Raw genomic sequence first — 20,002 nt, forward strand, 5'->3', positions numbered from 1 at the left:
TAAATGCGAATTCGCAAATTTAAAATGTTCTTGCATTGCATTTAAGAAATCGCAAATTGCGATTTCTTAAATGCAATCAAAATTATAGAAATCGCAACATGAGTGCGATTTCTAAAATTGCGAAAAACATGATGCATCCCAATTTTGTCAATTGCATTTGCAAACAGTCACATGTGCACCCATGCATATTTCAGGGGTGCAACAGGGTGTCCTTTGGACACCCCTGCACCCTTGAAATTATTCTCAATTTGCGATTCGCAATTTGCGAATCGCAAATTGAGAATTATCGGCCACATGCATCATTGTTGCCGTTTGCGATTTCTTAATTGCGAAAATTAAGGAATCACAATTAAGAAATCGCAAACGGTTATGCACCAAGAAATCGCAATTTTTTTTGCGATTTCTTAAAATTCCTTAATTGCAATTCACAATTTGCGAATGGCAATTAAGGAATCCCTTCCCATTGATTCCTATGGGCCTAGAGGCCCATAGGAATGAATGGGAAGTCATTCTCAATTTGCGATTAGCAATTTGCGAATCGCAAATTGAGAATGCAATTTCAAGGGTGAAGGGGGGGGTCCAGAGGACCCCCCCCTGCACCCCTGAAATATAACTTTAAGTGCATTTTTGACACACACATGCCCTAAGGGCATGTGTGTGTGTAAAAAGAAACTTTCAAAATGCACTTTTGTGCATTTTTGAAAGTTTTCGCAAATTACCATGAAAGTCAACTTCATGGTAATTTACCTCTCCCTATTTGCGAATTCGCAAATTTAAAATGTTCTTGCAATGCATTTAAGAAATCGCAAATTGAGATTTCTTAAATGCAATTGCAATTTTAGAAATTGCAACATGATTGCGATATCTAAAATTGCGAAAAACATGATGCATCCCAATTTTGTCAATTGCATTCGCAAATGGCTGAATTTTGCGATTCGCACCGTTTGCGAATGCAAATGACAATGATGCATGTGCCCGTATTTCCCATTTATTCCTATGGGCCTCCTGGCCCATAGAAATGAATGGGAAAGTATTCCTTAATTGCGATTCGCAATTTGCAAATCGCAATTAAAGAATTGCAGAAAAAATGCGATTTTGTACATACATACCCATTTGTGATTCTCAAATAGCGATTCCTTAAAAATCGCTATTTGAGAATCGCAAATGGGTATCTTGATACATATGGCCCCTAGTGTCAGGTTTTCTGTTTATTTGCTTGTAAATACAATATTTTTCATCAAATTGTATTTGTCAGTTTGGTGAAGGACTAAAAAATAAATGTTTATTTTAGTATACTAATTTCCAAAGTTGTTTTGACAGCAACTAGGATGTTTGTAGAAATGTGAAGAAATAGGTTCACAAGATTAAGATAATGCAAAACTCTCTGTAAATGAAGTGCGCAGTGTCCTCATTGCAGTGAGAACCCCATTGACGGAGGAATTTGACAAACTATGGAAAATAACACCATAGAGCCTATAGAGGCATCTGAGTGGTTGAATCCTAGTGTTATTATTCGGAAACCCAATGGAAAACCAGAATGTGTGCTGACTTCAGATAACAACATTTGGGTGGATAGGCCCCCCTTACACAATATTGGTGAATTATTGTCTGTGATGAAGGGAAGTACCTTTCCACCACTGATTTGTCCAGTGCATACCACCAACTACTATTGCACCCTGAGTCCAAAGATTTAATATAGTTTGTCATGCAGGAAGGTGCTTACTGATTTGTCCCTTAGCTATTGGGACTAGCTTCGGGATCTGCACTTTTTTTTTGCGTATTACGCAAAGGTTTTTAGTTGCATTACAGCATGTGAAGTTTTTTAAAGGCAATGTTCTTATTTGGCCTGCAAGTAAGCCGGAGTATGATGAGTGACTGAGGAAAGTGTTGGAGGTATTGCAGAATGCTGGACTTACTGTGAAGCTAGAAAAATGCTAAATTATTCATAAGGTGGTCGAATACCTAGGACATACATTATGTTCTAATGGAATTACACTTAAATTGAAGTTAATAGACAGCATAGAGAAGGGTCCTTGTCCACTGGATAAAGACAAGTTAGGATTTGTTCTTGTACTGGCAGAATATTAGCCAAACCTGCTGGCTACTTTTCAGATGGGGCGCAAACAATGACAGTGATGATGAAGAAAGGCCAGACTTTGTTGTGGTCACAAACATGTCAGGCAGCTATTGAAGACATCAAGAAACGTTTAGTTAATGCTGTGGAATTTAAACCATTTGATATCAATGATCTCACAATAATAGTGACAGATGTCAGCTTGTATTGTTTTAATGCTATTTTAATGCAATCTAATAATTGGCATGAACAAGTAGTGGCATTTGTGTTTAGAATGTTGAAAGGTGCTTGTGGGAGGGTTGGTCATTAGTAGTTTAGCAATGGTTGGTAATTTAATCGGTTCTTATGTTGTCTTTTCTTTTAAGGGGCACAGGGGTAAATAAAAAAGAAACGTTTTGCCAGAGCATCAAAAGCTTCTTGTCTAATTTTCTGTGTCTTCTTTTCTCTTTCCAGATGTCTTCTCCTGGAAACCCTGCCGTCATACCTCGGAAAAAGAAGTTGTTAAGTCTTAGGAAGTAAATGGCAAGAAGGTAAAATAAGAGGACACAGCAGATTCAACTTCTCTTCTAGGTCTCACAATGGTTCCTCCGCCTACAGGCCCTCAAGATGCTGGACCAACACCAAAGAGTTGATTGGAAAAAGGTTAAAAATGAAGCTATGATGTCTCTGGACTTATGAGTACCTGTCCTGTGTCTTTTTCCACAAAGAAAAAAGGAAAATTATGAACAGTTCTATGGAAGATGTCTTACCTATCACCGTCTAGTCTGGTTAGTTTTGTTCAAACATGTCTCAGGCCCTAATAAATATGTTGTTTCACCACAGTGTCTCAGAGGAAGTCAAATAAAAATAATAAATAAAGTAAACTCCATTGTTTCCAACATCTCCTTCCCCCGCTATCCAATTTGCAGAACACCGGCACTCACCCGCCTTGCCACAGCCCCCTAGGGCTGTGGCACACTATATAGCCTCCACTGACAAGGACCGCCAGTCCTCACACCATACGTCCTCCGTCTCAACTCTCACCTCCAGATTCTCCCCTGCCTCAAGCTCCTTCCTGGCCTTTCTCCTCTGGCTCACTTTACGGCATCTTCTCCTCCGTGCCCAGCTCAATTTGCCTTCTCTACCACATTGTCCATTCTATCTTTTCAGGATAACTGAGGACTGAGGGACTGGTCAGCTGTGGATGGCCTGAGAGAGACAAGTAGTGTTCTTTTTCCTCTTTTTCTCCTTAGTGCTGAAGCAAACTAGACAACAATTGGAAAGGATATGTTAGCCTATTGGTGGGGTATCAGGAACTTCTGGAATTTTGTATGGAACATGGAGTTTGGGCGGAGAACGGATTATAAGCTGCTAATAGATTTGTTCACTATGAAGGGTACAAGAAGCAAAGTAGCAAAGTGGTTGTGCAGAAGTATATTTTTACAGGAAAATATATTCCTGGTGCAAAAATGCTGATACTGATTGTCTTGTTTTCTTTTAGTGGAGGAGGAAGAGGAAACAGAGGATGATTGGTTGGTAGCTGAAGTGAGACAGGCTGGTTTGAATGTAGTATTGCAGAAAGATAAGAAAAGCAAATTGGACTAGGATGATGTTTTACAAAAAGTTATTCAAATGTTGCCAAGAAGTTGGACATCTTCAAATAAGATGATGGAGATAGAGAATAATACAGTTGTGTGGTCAGAACTATCATATTTGAAGGGCATTTGAAGAAGAGGTAGTACGATTTTAGAACTATTGGGATTCAGAAGAAACTTCTTGGATCTTTTACATGGAGGACTTGTTGAAATGTCTGCCATGAAGTGGAAAGTGCGGGTAGATTTCTGGTTTTCCAGGACTACATCGTGCTGTAGAATGGTATGCTCGGCAGTGTGTAATCTGAGCTTGCATTGACACGTCCCATATGGTGAAGAAACTCATGTAGTAGAAATGGATTTCCCTTAATGAGCATGGCAGAAGTTGGGAGAAGATGAATTTAGACCATTTGAGGTTTTGAGTTCGAATAAGAGGTAGGCAATTGTGCTGACAGATTACTATTCTAAATTGCTCAAAGTAAGCTTGGCTAATGAGGTGAAATCGAAAGCCTTGATTGAATATTGCAATGAAATGTTCAGGAGGAATAGGTTTCCAGATGAATTAATTATGAACAATGTTCTGTAGTTTGAGTTGAAGTTTTTTGAAAAATATTTAGAGCAGGGGTGAAACGTAAGAAAACTGTGTTATATCATCCCTGTGAAATTGGCCTGGTTGCGAGATTTAACTGAGTGTTGGGAAGTAATGTTCAATTATCAGCGCAGAATGATCTGTATTGAATTGAAGAAATTAAGACATGGTATGGATATTTCAGGACAACTCCACATTCTGCTGCAGATGTGTCACCTTTTGTACTATTAAAGGATCGTATACCATTCACCATGAGGGTTCCAGCATGGATGAGCACACACAAAAAGTGTCATGTGGGTGAAAGATTGTTACAAAAAAGAGTGAACACAAAACAGAAGTAGTATGATGGAAATGACACTGCAACAAGGTGTATTCCAGCTTGCGTAGCTGAGCTGGTTTGAGTAAGATAAATCACTTGAGTAAGTAACGGAGCGTCAAAATAGTCAATAACAAAGGGAGTACAGGCTGTGAACTAGCATACAGCAATGCTAGAAGATGGAAAGAAGTGGATTTTGAAGAGTGTTATGATAAATGGTAATGAAAACCAAAAGAAACGGTTGAGGTAAAGGAACAAAATGAGAGCTCTTGAACATCTATCACAACAAATAATTCTTTGTCGTGACACTCCTCCTCTAAAACTAAAGGATTACGGGCCAGATGTACGACTATATTTGCAGTCGCAAAGGGGAATTTGGCCCGTTTGCGATCACAAAAACGGATGCTCAATATACTAACCTTATTTTGGGAGTCACTAATCTATTAGCGACTCGTAAAATAGGTTTTGTGACTCACTATTAGGAAGGGGCATGCCAAGGGCATCCCTTCCTAATAGCTAGAGCAAATACCATATATAAGTGTTTTGGGACTGCATTTGCGGTCACAAAAAACTTGCAGCTTACCACCTACTTCAAGTAGGTGATAAACCATTTACAAATGGGAAGATGTCCCCAGGTACCCCTTCCCCTTTGTGAATGGTTCGGCATATATTTTTTAATAGCACCACTGCCTGCCCTTAACCCCTTGGACGCTCATGACGAGCTCAGCTCGTCATGATATAAACCTCCACACACTCATGACGAGCTGAGCTCGTCATGAACAATGGGATTTCCAAATCTGCAGCACCGCAGGAGAATACCATGAGCATCGATGGTGTTAAAAAAGGAAACTGAAAAGTTTCCTCATTATTTTTTAAATGTATCCCATTTTCCTTTAAGGAAAACGGGCTGCATTAAAAAAAACATGCTTAATTGACAAAGCAGCCCCAGACTTGAGGTCTGCTGACCCCAGCAGGCCACCATCCGTGGGAGTGCTAGCCATTCCCAATGGGGACGCAAATTACAACTGCCTCATTAATATTCATGAGGCATGCAATTTGCGAACCCACTGGGAATCACAAACAGTGTCTGAGACACTGTTGTACATTGAACTTTGCGCCTCTCAATTTGTCGCAATTTACGAGTCACAAAATTCAATGGGCGTACGTCTGGGCCCCTGATGTTAAACTTGTTTTAATAGATAATTGTTCTCACAAACAATTATAGATTAGTAATATTAATACATTTAAAGAAACTGCTAGGTTATCCTTGTTGGATATAAAAATAAGTTTCTAGTTAAGGAAAGGTGATGTATTGTACTCTGCAAGCTAAGCATTCCTTGTAAATGTTATTAATACATTATAGAATGTAGTGGTGTCATGTGCATCGTTCAAGGCCAAGGCAGTTGCTGCTTGGCTGACCTCATAGTTGATCATATGATTACTTGCTTATAAAAACAGTATTTTTCATAAAATATTATTATTCAATTTGTTTAAGGAACAATGTTTTAGCTATGTCAGACTACTCTGATCTTATTTGTTATTGTTAGCCCAATGTCCATGAATTTTACTCTGGGCAGTTCTGCACTATTTGTTTCTTGGTCTCCTATCCACAGTTTCTTTATGAAGGTCCATAGGCAGGATTTTTTATTTTAGTTCTTTATTGGGTTTTTGTGTTTTTTACAGAGCTTTATATAGCGAGAACTTGACCCGAGGGTATTGAGTATCAGAGAGCTTTACACGAGCACCAGTTGCTTTACATAAGGACACATTCATTTTTTTGTTAGGCACTGGGAGATAAGTGACTTGCCCAGAATCCCAGAATGTTGTGCGTCCTTGCCGAGACTCAAACCCGGTTCCCCAGCTTAGAGGTCAACCGCCCTAGCCGTTAGGCCAACTCCTCTCCTCTATTGTTGTTGGATGACATGCAGCTCAACTGTGACTTTGAGTTAATTTTCCTTTTTTTGTTATGGACACACCCCCTATTCTGTTTGTAATACTTGACCTCTATGTACAAATTTTTAAGTCCAAATCCCTGCTCTGTTTCTGACTATTTGCTCATCTGCACTATCTATTTCTCTTGAACCTCTAAACACTGGTTGTTACTTGGTTTCTCCTCCCTTTTGCAACGATTGCCACTCTGTGCAACTCTGCTCTGCTTTCTACTCTGGGTCACCCTGATAATTGCTGACTCCGACTCCCACTGTGCTCTGAGTTACCTGGGTACCCTTGCCACTCTTTGTTACTTTGGTGTTTTCTGTACTATATGTTACTTTGAACTTCTCAATTACTTTCAAGCCCATTGCCCTATTCGATGCCTTGGTTCCCTCTTTACAGTTTATTACTCACAGTCTCTGTAAATGATATGTTGCTCTAGGGTTGGTCACTGTTTCATGTTCGCTTGCACCGTTCCTTATTGTGACTGCGCATATCATCCCAGTTTGCTACCTCTCTGCTACTTTTTTGATCACCCCTAAGCAGCGCATGCATTGTCTCTTCGAGACATGCTGTATGTAGAATATGGGCCTTAAGCACTGCCCCTTTTTTAATTGGCTCATTTTACTGTTCTAGCTAAATACCTGCTTTTATTTGGTTAATAGGCCTAGTAGTCACTGCTTTTCTAGTTTTCTAACCTCCCAGGAGGACTTTTCCATGTGTTCTTACTCGTCATGCTATTTTTAGAATACTTTGAGCACTCTTTTCTTTTGGTTGGCCTGCCTCTACTCGTGCTTGTTTTGTTTACTTCACTGAAAGGTTCTGACCGCTTCATTTGCTGTTCTTGTTTTTTAATGTGGGCTTCCTTTCTGTAGCATTCACCCGATGGTACGTCCACCCCTTGTTGTACACTTCCTGGACCCTTCATTTTAAGGGAGGTCAACCATTGCTGGATTGGCATTTAGGTATCCATTATTTTGTTGCATTGTGTTGTTGCATTGTGTTGTTGCAATGTTTCCTTTTCTCATAGTACACACCAGAGAGCCAGCCGGGACTCAAACTCTGTTGCCCAGTTTCTAAGTTGGCAGCTCTGCATGTTACGCCCCATCTTCTCTCTATTGAGAGCTCAATGAGAGTGCCATTTTATTGCGCTAAATTCGAGGCTGACAAGCCCTTGCTTTTGATGCACAGTAAAGAGGGCTGTCAATCTTGGCCCAGTGGGAGGAAGTAGACACCTCTCACTTGAAGCGAACTGTGGCGGCACAGCCAGCTTCACAGTCCTGTCTCAATCGCACACAGGCCTCAGATCCTTACCCATGCCAGCTCTGATTTCAGTCCTACTTTAGTCTCTGTCTTACACTCCACTCTCACTTTTAATTTATTGTGCCAGCTCCTATGCAGGCTGCATACCTCGAAATACTTGCATGCCCAGGCTGACTCACACACCGTTTTAAAAAGTTTAAATGTTAACTGCTTCTTTAACTTGTGTTCTGTAGTGGTGAATATCATTTTGCTTCTTGTACCTTCACATCGACTCAGTTTCACTCGAAGCTGTCAGTAAACGGTGCTGCGGAGCGACGAGACTAAGAGCAGCTGAGGATAAACTCTGGGATTGTCTGTGGTTGGCCAGCTGCGTTGTGTACACCAGCAGCAGCGACATCCCCCACCTCTGTGCAGACTATCCATACAGCACATCAAAACTGACCAGAGTTTCCGAAGTGCCCCCGGTAAAATACAACAACCGCTTCTGTGTGCATAATCCCAAGTGGCTGTGCGTGAGAGACCGTCAGTGTTTGTCCTGTACTAATGTGTGTGTCCTGTGACAGTCTCAGAGTGTGGGAGGTAGTGTGTAAGAGGTTGCAGGTGATGGAGTACATTGGGACACAGGGCAGCAAGGCACTGGATAAGGGAGGGGTGGCTTCCAATAGAGCTGCGGTTTATACCCCCTTGTCAGTCTCTGGTAAAGGTGTAACACAGTAGTTTCCAAGTCATCACAATATGTAATTAAAAAAAAAATAATTGGCCTTTCTGCACACAAGCACATAACAATATTTAATATACCACGGCAGCTCAAAGTTCTTCATAGTGCAGAAAATGCATGATGTTTCACAACCAAACACCTGGAAAAAACGATTGGTGAGCATCTGTTCGAGAGAAGGTGAACAATAAAGTGCCAGGTGCCCCATCTAAACGAATAGCCATATCAGCCCTTACACTGCTATATCTTGTCTGCGATGGACAACCGAATACCTAGAAAGTGCACAAGGCTACAAGAGGCCACAACGATGTAGCCCTCTCTCCCAGACCCCCCAAATGTATACCACGGCTCCTGGAGCCAGAGTCATTTCTACCACTTTTATTATTATACAGACTGAAGGCTGGAGGGGTAAACTGTGGAAGGTCATGTGTTGCTTTTCTACCCATTTGCAAATTCATCATTTAACACTTTTATTTTTTTAACAAGAAAACATAGAGGAAGAGAAAAGTTAATAACAAACATGGAGAAAACAATGGGACAGCCCATACCTCGACATACAACAGGTACTTTACACGCATGCAAAATCAAGAAAGACACAGGTTAAAAGATCAATGGGTGTGTCAGACAGGGAAAAACATGAACACAAACACTGAGTAAAGCATAAAAAAAAATGCTGCAGTTTGAAACAAAAAATATATATTGCTTTCTATAAACTGTACGTACATGAGAAAAATAATTTCATGACCGATGATTCAGTCTGCTTTTGAAATGTAAAACAGTTTCTCACGCATTGCAGTGCCAGCACTCCCAAAGAGGTAGAATGATGAACTAAACACCCAGGATAGTAACACTTCTTTTTGTGGTGCCAAATCTTGTTAGCATTTTTAAATCATTAGTAATAGCAGTTATTGCAGATAGATGGATTGCTATGCCAGACCTACCGAATAGGGTTACTCCATTACACGGTCAACATTTCATACATTTTCCAGAATGTATGATGTCACAACGGATACATTCACAACGCATACCATCACAACGCAACTTTCACAATGCAAGATCCATTACAACGCATGCAATTACAACGCATGCCATTACAATGCAGATGCTATTACAATGCATGCCATTACAACGTAAGTATAGGTAAGTATATCATTTTATTAATATACATTTAATTTTAATTTAATTACAATTTTTAAAAATAATTTATTTAAATTAATTTTTATTTTTATTTAATAACATTTAAAATACTATTGTAAATCCAGAGGGGTGTAAATGTAGGGTAAGTACTGTATAGTGTAGGGGTTAAAATTACTATTCTAACTCCAGGGGGGTGTAATAGTAGGGTAAGTGCTTGATAGTGTAGGGGTTAAAATTACTATTCTAACTCCGGGGGGGGGGGGGGTGTAATAGTAGGGTAAGTGCCGGATAGTGTAGGGGTTAAAATTACTATTCTAACTCCAGGGGGGTATAATAGTAGGGTAAGTGCCGGATAGTGTAGGGGTTAAAATTACTATTCTTACTCCAGGGGGGTGTAATAGTAGGGTAAGTGCTGGATAGTGTAGGGGTTAAAAATACTATTTTAACTCCAGGGGGGTTCATTAAAATAAATTTAATTTTAATTATTTAATTTAAATAAAATTAAATTAACATATTAACATTTCTTATAATAAATTAAATTATAATTATTTTAAGAAAATTAATTTAAAAATAAATTAATATTATTTTAATTAAATACTTACCCATACTTACGTTGTAATGGCATGCATTGTAATAGCATCTGCGTTGTAATGGCATGTGTTGTAATGGCATGCGTTGTAATGGATCTTGCATTCTGAAAGTTGCGTTGTGATGGTAGTGCGTGGTAAAAGTTGTGTTGTGATGGTTGTTTCCCCATTTTCCAACAAGGGCAATAATTTTTATTGATATTCTCCTATTGGAGTGCACATACTTTTGAATAAATAGACAAAGAGGTACATACTTCACCAATAAACTACTGAAAGATTACCAGTTAATCTTTGGGAGGGACCTTCCACTGTGCAGAAGCACGTGTTGCTGCATTTTTTAGTAAATTTCGATCTGTTTGAGAGAGAAGCATTTTATGATAAACACTGCAAATTATGCAGCAGCTGATGGATTATGTGGCAAGTGCAGCAAATCCATAATTCTGCAAAAAACGCTTCAGAATCGCATACTCCCGAATGTTCTTTTCACTCCTCACACCTACTCTCCTTTCTCAATACTGTGTCATTCTTTATTTCTGCCGACCTTCTGCCTGTAACGCCTAACCTTCTGCCTCTATTCTCTGCCCATCTCATTTCTCTCTGCTCTTCCTGCTCCCTTCCTTAAGCTCTTACTCTCCCTTTGAACTCTCACTTCAATATTTCTGCACTGCTTTTCTCATCTACCCTTATTTTACTTTTTCTTTCTCTCTTTTTCCTTGCTTCCCTCTCTCTATCTCCTTCTTCTACTTTTGTATTCTCTACACTACACTCAGTCTTGTTCTTTGCCTTCTACATTTGGACTACATTTTCACCTTATACCCATGCATTTTTCTATGAAACAGCTGTTCTGCTTTCATTCTCTGACCCTTTTTAATTTACTACTATGCAGCCGCGGCTCGTGGAGGGAGTTCGGTGGGGCAGGGAGGTGGTGCGGGAGAGGGGCTGGGTGGGGGTGATAAACAATGGAAAATTGATAATTGCAGGTAAGTAAACAATGTAATAAATAAAACGAATTTCGTAGCGCACGCTGCATCACATTTTGCTTCCCAGAAATACGTGTGTAAAAGAGAGAGGAAAATGGGAGTTAAAAATAGAATTTATTTGATTCCAAATGGATAGCCAAAAACTATAAAGATGAGGACAGGAAAAAAGGATATGTTTGAAATCAGCATTTGCTGAGGAACAGGACCAACAGGTGTCAGGAACGGCAGCATGATGTGTGTGTAGTGCAGCTGGGCGTAGCAAAAGCCTATTAGAAATTAAGAATAATGTCTGTGTGACATTCGCTGCCCTAGACGTCTTTCTAATTTGGACCCACAGTTTATTCCACAGGGAAGAAGGCCAGTCAACCTCAAGATCCGTTTCCCAAGACAATTCAACTTTGGTGTCTGGTCGGACGGAAGGGGGGGAACGTAAATGAGAATAAAAACTAGATGCTTTGGGAGACAAAAGTAAAAAAGAGCGTAGACTGTTAACTAAGGAAGGTATTGGGTGAAAATGGATATGGGTATAAGCAGCGGAAAGTGCTTGCAAAATTAAGTGATATTTAGACTGAAAGGAAGGGGTTAAGTGAAATTGCTGACTGGCTTCCGAAAAGGATAAGATCCTATGTTGTAAGAATAATTGATGCATCCAAAGTAAACCTTTATCGCTCCAAGACTTCGAATAGAAGGGTTTCCCATCAATTAATATAGAAGTGTTATGCCATAAAGAGGAGTGAAAAAAAGAGTCTTAATCAGTATGGGCTGAGGGTAGATAGGATCCCGAAAGTTTACGTGTGAACTTGGAGATAGGGATAAATAGGGAAGCTGGATTGCGCGTAAAGGAGAGAAATTCTGTAAAGGAAAAAGGGGAAAGGAAGGAGCGTTCAAGCACAACCCAGGTGGGACAGTCAAGTGAAGAATCAAGAAACCATCTTGAGCCTTGACGAAGGAGGAAAGATCTATGATAGGTATGGAAATCGGGGTAATTAACCCCTCCTTCCATTTTAGGTTTTAGCAAACCGAGCAAGGACATGCATGTTTTTTTTTAAAATTCCATAAGAAGGATGATAATACTGAATTAAAACGTTCAAACGTAACGGAATGTGGGTAGGGATATTAGAAATAATGAATAAAACTAGGGGAGCCAGCATCATTTTAATGGTGTCTAAACGACCCCACCAAGAGTGGTATAGTGGATGCCATTTAGCAGTCAATGAGGACATTTTTGAAGACATTTATCCATCCACAGAGAGAGCGTTGAAGAGGGTGAAGAAGTAAAGTGGAAGCCCAAATATTTCATATGATGCAAATTCCAGCTGAAATTGGAGGAGCGAAAATCTTCCTTAAATGTATATTAGGTAAGAGGCAGAATTTCACATTTGTCGCGGTTAAGCTTATAGCCAGAGACAGTTGCAAAAAGGTCTACTTCCTGCAAAAAGGCAGGAACATAAAGCTGAGGATCGGAAAGAAATAATAAGATGTCTGTGAGAAGTACTCACCGATGCGGTCCACTGGGGCCGATAACCTCCAACAGACTTCAAAAATGACAACACCCGATCCGGATCCATGTCGTCTTTTCCTCTCCTTACAGAGAGCTGAAAGACAGAACCCGGAAGTGGACGGCGGTAACCCCGGAAGAGGAGAACGGGACCCAATGAAAGCGGAGCACAGAGGCGGGTTTAGGGAAGAAGGAGTAGAGCGGAAGAAGACGTCGGGTGAGGTGACGCTAGGAGAGAAGTTGCACCGGAGCCGAGAGGACTACAAGGAGAAGTCCAGGAGAAGAGAAGACCAGGACGAGGAAGCGGACGAGCCCTGGAGTGAGGAGTGGTGGATTCCACTGGAGGACGCTGAAGAGCGGCAGCGGACTCAGGAGAGTTTGAGGCAGGAGTCGGTGAGTTAAGGGTTATCACACTACTGTACGGGAGGGTAGCGGGTGGACACTGTAGGGTGGCGTGGACACTGTAGGGTGGCGGGTGGTGTATATTTCACTATTCTGTGCAATGAACCGCTATCTTCCTTGTAAAGTGCATTACACCTGTAAAAGGAGTCGCAATAGTACCCCTTAATTGTCCGTGATTAGAAAACGGACTAGTACACCTGAAACAGACTTGTATGAGGAATACTGAATATGTGTGATTAGATACCCTGACTTCTGATCAAACATTTGTAGAAAATATCACAAGATAACCAAACTCTATGTTGCAATACTTGTAAATAAGTGAAAGTTAATTCTTTAAAGTGAGGGTTCCTCACCAGCCTCTTGATTTATTTTTTCCCTTCTCATGGTTCCTTATCCTCAACACTACCCTAGTTTAAAATCACAACCCCAATTGTCTTACGCTGAGCACAACAGTGGTGGGGTGACGGGTTAGAACTCCCTGATAAAAGGTAAACTAGTGTTCTGACGACTCCCTATCTTTCCTCTTTTATGAGCCTCCGGGGAACACCCTTCGATTCCGAAGACGAAGAGCCAGGACCATTGCCAGATACTGAAGAGGATTCCCAGGAAGAAGACTATAGTGACGCCCGGACATCTGTTTTACCTGACCCTACACTTGTTCAAAATAAATCTCTGTCTGTTCGTAAACTTATTCAGCCTCCTCGCCTGTATATTAGACCCGCACTCCCACAATGTCGTCAGCGTCAGCTGCTAATTTGACATGGGAATCCTTATACACAAATCCGTTTATTTCCACATTCTGTCGGATCCTAGACAAAAAAGGCTCCAAAGCTAAATTAAAAAGAAACGGGGATAATGGGCAACCTTGACGGACCCCTCTTTTAACTTCAAAATATACGGAAGAGGTACCATTGACAAAGATGGCTGCCCGCGGGTCCGAATATAGAAGGGAGATGTAAGAATCCGAGGGCCAAAACCAAACCATTCCAACGTATGAAATAGGTATAACCAATTCACTTGGTCAAACGCCTTTTCCGCATCTAAGGCTATCGCAGCCGAAGAGTGGAAAAGGTGTGGGGCTTATGACAAAATATTGAAGAAAAGACGGATATTTTCAGAAAGTAGGTGACCCTTTACAAAGCCTGCTTGTTCTGCGCCTAATAGCTGAGGGAGAAAAGATTCAAGTCGAATAGCCAAAGCCTAAGAGAAAATGTTATAATCAATATTTACAAGAGACATGGGTCTATAATTTTTACAGTACTTCAAATCTTTCCCGTCCTTGGGGATCAAACAGACAAGTGCTTCTAGAAAAGAACCTGAAGATTTCCCAGACAGTGCGAAAAGATTTAGAAGATTAAGTCATTTAGGGACCCGGTGCTTTGTCCTTCGTAAGTAATTGTAAAGCGTTAAGAAGTTCTTAATGTGTTAAGTCAGCCTCTAGTGGGGTAAAGTCAATTTGAGTGTCAAAAGATTTGTGAATACCTGATAGAAAGTCTGTAATGTGTGAGTTAGATGGTATGCGCTCGGGAGAATATAATGATTTATAAAAGAGGAGGAATTCATGTAATATTTTGGGGTCTGTAGTGTGTAGGGTGTTATGATCATCAACGATAGCTTCAATATCCAACTTATTGAGCTTAACCTTTAGATAATTGGCTAAAAGCTTGCCCACCTTGTATTGCCAACCATAAAACTTAGCACTGGATTCCAGCAAATATAGAGAAGCGTTGTCGGTAGAAGCCTTATTAAATTGAAATTTTTTGTCAATAAGTTCTGAAAGGCAACTCTTAGATTTTGAGGAGTAATAGGTGTGTTCTAGCCTCTTTAGCTCAGCTAAAAGATCATTGGTAGCCTGGCGGGCCTTTTTGCGTTTTCTAGAAACAAAGCCAATAATGAAATCTCTGGCAGTCCTTTAAACACATCCCAGACCACTAAAAAGGGAAGAGCATCAGTCTGATTGATTGAAAAATATTTGTTAAAAAAGGAACTAAAGGAGGAATGAAAATTTGTATCAAGAAGAAGTTAATTATTAAACCTCCATCTTCTGAGTTTAGTATCTTTGGGGGGCATATCCAAAGAAATAGAGATAGGGGCGTGGTCTGATAGCAATATAGAGCCAATATCAGCACTTCGCAAGGATTGAGAAATAGTGTGAGAAACAAAACAATAATCTAATCTGGATTGGATGTGATGAACTGGGGAGAAAAACGTAAATTCTCTAGTAGTGGGATTACAAATTCTCCAGTCATCAATAAGCTTATATTGTTGGACAGTTTGAACCGATAGTTTATGTGCCTTATGCGGTTTTAAGGGAACCAATAAACTTTGATCTGTAAAGAGATCCAACACTTATCTGCAATCTCCAGCGAGAATAAAATTCTCATCAGAACAGGACGAAAGTTGCTGAGACAAAGAGGACCAAAACAGAGGGTCACCATTAGTAGGTGCATAAACATTCAACAAAGATAACGCTGCACCGGAAGTATGGTTGACAGAAGATGGCGCTGTTTCCAGACGCAGTGGAAGCCGACAGTTTGATGTAGTACTCCAAGAGCGGCTGTAGGTCCTTCTGTGACAGAGACCCTCTCGTGTGCAGCGCCCCATTATGAACTACATTCCAGGGACAGCGAGCCTCATAGAGGACATATACAAAAAACACCTGGTGCTCCTCCCAGTTTTGCGAACCTGGTGCTACATCAGACAGTAGAGCGCATTCATGTCGGAAAGAAATATGGTGACATCCCTCGAGGCATATTTGTTGTAAGAGCAGAAATCGTGGTTCTTCTAGGGGAAATAGATTTGAAGAAAGAAAATTATACTCCTTTCCAGCAAGTGTCAATTGAAGAGATCCTCGAGGAGCAACGGGTGGAACAGCAGAGCAAACAGTAGGCAGAGAGTATTAAAATACAAGCCCTTAAGGAGCGAGGGCTCTCCATCCCGCGAGCAGATACGCTCGATGAATACTGAATGGAACCGCTCATTGGACTAGCCCATCTGCTGCAAAGAAGCAGGGGGCATCTTCTTAGTTGATGCCTGAAAATTGATAGGCCAAGGTCAAGTTTAAAAACAATTTTTTGGGGGGGAAGAGAGTTTATTTTTTGATTCAAGCCCCCCTGCAGGCCACTGTTTATACTGTGAAGTGATCATGCTTGATTATTATTTTCTCTTTGCAAAATCATTGTTTTATATTGGACAGAGCTAGTTAAAGAGCACTTATGGGATTTGGTTATGGTGCCTGACAAGCAACAATGTCTATGAGAGGTGAATTATTTTAAGTATTATTTTTATTATGCCTTGCTTAATGTGAAGAATTTTCTACTAATCGTGGTGAAAAATGTGTGTTGGCAAGTGACTACATGAAACAAATAAAAATAAGACTGAACAATTAAAAATAGCGCTGCACCCCTCACTCGAAATTTAGTACACAGCCATCTACCTTTTATCATCAGACTGTTGAGAGGGTACATTAGCATGCAAGTGTTTCTGACAAAGAGTAATGACCCCATTTTCTTTGCCATCGCCTCGAGAGAAAAAACATCTCCAACCCAGCTCCTTTTCAATTTTATAGACTCAGTAGCATTTAAATGGGATTCCTGCAAACCAACAATATCGGCTCCTAACTGGGACAGTTGCATTAAAATACACTGTTGCTTGATAGGGGAAGACAAACCTCTTATATTCCAAGAGATAATTTTCTGAGACATAAATCCAACAGTAAAATGTCTAACAAAAAGAAGTTGCAATAAACTATTAGCAAATGAAAGGTAAAAAGCATAACAATCTGTCTATATGAACATAATATGCCAAGAGAGAGAAAATATAAAGAGATTGAATTTAAAAGTAAGTTAATAGAATGAAGCCAAGAAAAAAAAGAAGACTCTTGAACGAAAAGGAAAAAGGTAGTAAGAGAGATTGATATGAGAAATAGGAGAAAGAAAAACAGGAAGAGAGAAACATCTGTGAATTGAAAAGGCATTGAAGGGGAGTTGATAGAAAAAAGTAATGCTTGTAGGAAAATAGAATAGTCAACTGGGAAAAAGAACAAGAGGAAAAATAGGGAGGAAAAGAAGAAGGTGCAACACAAATATGCAAGACAAGGAAAAAGGAAGATAAGAAATAGAAGGGAAGATAGGAGGGAAGAACCAAAAAGAAGAAAAAACATGGGAGAATCGATGAGGAGAAGTAACATACCTACGTCAAGGGACATCACAGAGGGATGGGGGGAGGTAAGGCCACGAGGACCAAGTGGCGTGTCCAGAATCGGACAGGAACAAACCACAATCAATCAGAGAGGGTGAGGGTACATAGGGTAATAAACATCGAGAAACATGTCAAGAAAAAGAACAACAATAAATGTTACTATAGGAGAAGAGAGAAATACGCAAAATAAATCAAAAACACAAAGGGCCAGATGTATCAAGATTCCGTTTTGCGAATCCTAAATAGCGATTTTTTGCGAATCGCTATTTAGAATTCGCAAAATGGAATATATGTACAAAATCGCAAATTTTTAGCGATTCCTTATTATTCTTTATTTGCGAATTTACATTTTGCGAATTCGCAAATAAATAATAATTTCCACTACATTCCTATGGCCCAGGAGGCCCATAGGAATTCTCAAATTGCGAATTCGCAATTTGCTAATCGCAATTTGAGAATTATTTCAAGGGTGCAGGGGTGTCTCAAAGACACCCTGCTGCACCCCTGAAATCTACATGTGTGTGCATGTGGCACACATACATGCCCTATGGGCATGTATGTGTGTCACATGCCACCCTGACAAATGTCAAATAGGGCATTTTTTAAAGAAATCGCAAATTACCACCAACTACAAGTTGTTGGTAATTTGCGATTTCTTAACACAAATTCGCAATTTGAAAATGTTTCATACATATCATTTAAGGAATCGCAAAATTTGTGATTCCTTAAATGCTATGGCAAAATAAGGAATCGCAAATTATTGCGATTCCTTAAATTGCGATTTTTTCATACATATGAAAAAATGCAAAAAGGCCGTTTGCGAGTCGCAAAAGCCTTGATACATCTGGCCCCGAGTCTTGACTAAACAACTGTTATAGGAAAAAAAGATGGGCTATGATAATGAATAGAACTATGAAAAAACAGTGAAAATAATTCAACACAATCAACGTGATAATCAGTTAAACAGTTTAAGACATTGAGTCCATAGTCTCGGTTGTGCTGAGGTTAAGGAAACTCCGCAATTTTAGTGGATCATCATAGGTCGTTGTTTCATTATTGAAAGTAACATTAAAGAGGCAAGGATGGAAAAGTCCATATCTAGCGCCCTTGGCACGTAAAGCAGTCCTCATATTCAAAAATTCCTTGCGTCGATTAGCTGCGGATCTGGCATAATCCTGAGCAAAAAATTGTGTAGAGCCAGACCAAGAGATGCGTTGGACGGACCTGACTGCAGAGAGTACCTTGAGTAAATCTGTGTACTCAAGAAAGTAAAGTATAACCTCCCTCGGTCTCTGAGAGGAGGAGGTGGCAGAGCGTTGATGACCAAGTCTGTGAGCACATGGAATGTTAAGGGAAGTTCCTTTAGGCATGTTTAACAACTTAGTAAGAAAAGCTGTGAAAAACACTAGAGGATCCAATCCTTCTGAGCCTTCCGCAAGACCGTAAATGCAGAGGTTGTTCCTTCTGTTCCTTCTGTTCCTGTTTTCCAAATCCTCCACCTGCTGCTGCAACGACACAATCTGAGACTGGAGAGAGCTGACCTTCTCCTTTGTTTGAGAAAAGGAGGAAACACTTTGTTCCACCATTGTGAGACGATCATTCATCTGCAACCAGTTTTCCGAAACTGCAATTTGGTAGTAGTGTCCTCCATAAAGGGGTAAAGCGCCCTTGTCTCTTCCAGCAATACTTCCAGGGATACAGGCGAGGAGGTAGCAGGTGAGGAAGGTGAATCTTTTTTGAGTCTTTTGGTGTCACAATCTTGGGAGGAGAAGCTTTGGGAACTGGGTCAAGCGAGTTACCCATTTTACCGAACACAGGTAAAATTCTAGGGTTTTTGATGAATGTATGTGTGATAGGTGAAGAAGAGAGTTCCAACTTTTTCAGTCTTCCCATCAAAAAGGCTCAAGGGTGATGAACATCTCATATGAAAGTCAATAAGAACCAAGGCTATACCATATGAAGGGATAATAAAAAGTAGAGCTGTATATATAGGTCAGAACTTTGATGCAGCATAGCTCCATGCCGTGAGGAACAAGGTACTGAGGAAATGTGCACATGTCCTGTTGCCAGACATTAATTTGCATTGTACTAACTGTAGATTCTATTTCCAAATCTCCCTCCCTACCTCATCTGCCACTCGTAACGACGGAAAGTTAACCATGAGCCTACTTAATTGCCGTTCGCTCCCTAAACATTCAATTGAAATCCATTGGCTTCTCGAAGAAAATAATCTGGATGTTCTGTTTTTTAACAGAAACATGGCTAAGTAGTGACACTGATTTTGATGTTGTTCAATCGCTTCCATCTAACTATGCCATTCATAGGCTTGATCACAGAACAGGCAAGGGAGGAGGCCTGGGCATAATTTATAAGGCCAATCTTGTTTGTATAAGAAATGTGAACCCAGTTCCTGATTGTGAAAGCCTTTCCTTTGTGATTCACTTAACATCTACGTTCACCTTCTCGGGTATCTTGATATATCGTCCCCCAGGACCCCTTGGTCTTTTTAAGAAAGATCTTCCGGAGGTGGCAGCTAATTTAGCTAGCTCCTCCCCTAACTTTACAATCTTGGGAGATTTCAATTTGCATTTTGAGAATGAGTCATCAGTCTGTACACAAGGACTGGTGGACGAACTGGCTATGTTCCAATTCCTATTGAAAGTGAATATCGCTACTCATTCTAAAGGTCACCTGTTGGAGCCTATATTCTCTAACATTAACCATCTTTCAGTAGGAGA

The 20,002-nt window shown here is 40.3% G+C and overlaps 1 protein-coding gene across 1 annotated transcript; it reads left to right on the forward strand.

The window, feature by feature from the left end:
• The first annotated feature begins 15,585 nt into the window (after positions 1-15,585).
• Positions 15,586-16,134, forward strand: LSM1 (LSM1 homolog, mRNA degradation associated). Its single transcript, XM_086958929.1, is given in 2 exon segments — positions 15,586-15,733; positions 15,736-16,134. Coding segments are annotated over 2 exon segments (360 nt in total). The 5' UTR covers positions 15,586-15,669; the 3' UTR covers positions 16,032-16,134.
• Positions 16,135-20,002: the final 3,868 nt, after the last annotated feature.

The sequence above is a fragment of the Lissotriton vulgaris genome, chromosome 2_1, assembly GCF_964263255.1.
Source record: "Lissotriton vulgaris chromosome 2_1, aLisVul1.2, whole genome shotgun sequence".
In the NCBI taxonomy this organism is placed as follows: Eukaryota; Metazoa; Chordata; class Amphibia; order Caudata; family Salamandridae; genus Lissotriton; species Lissotriton vulgaris.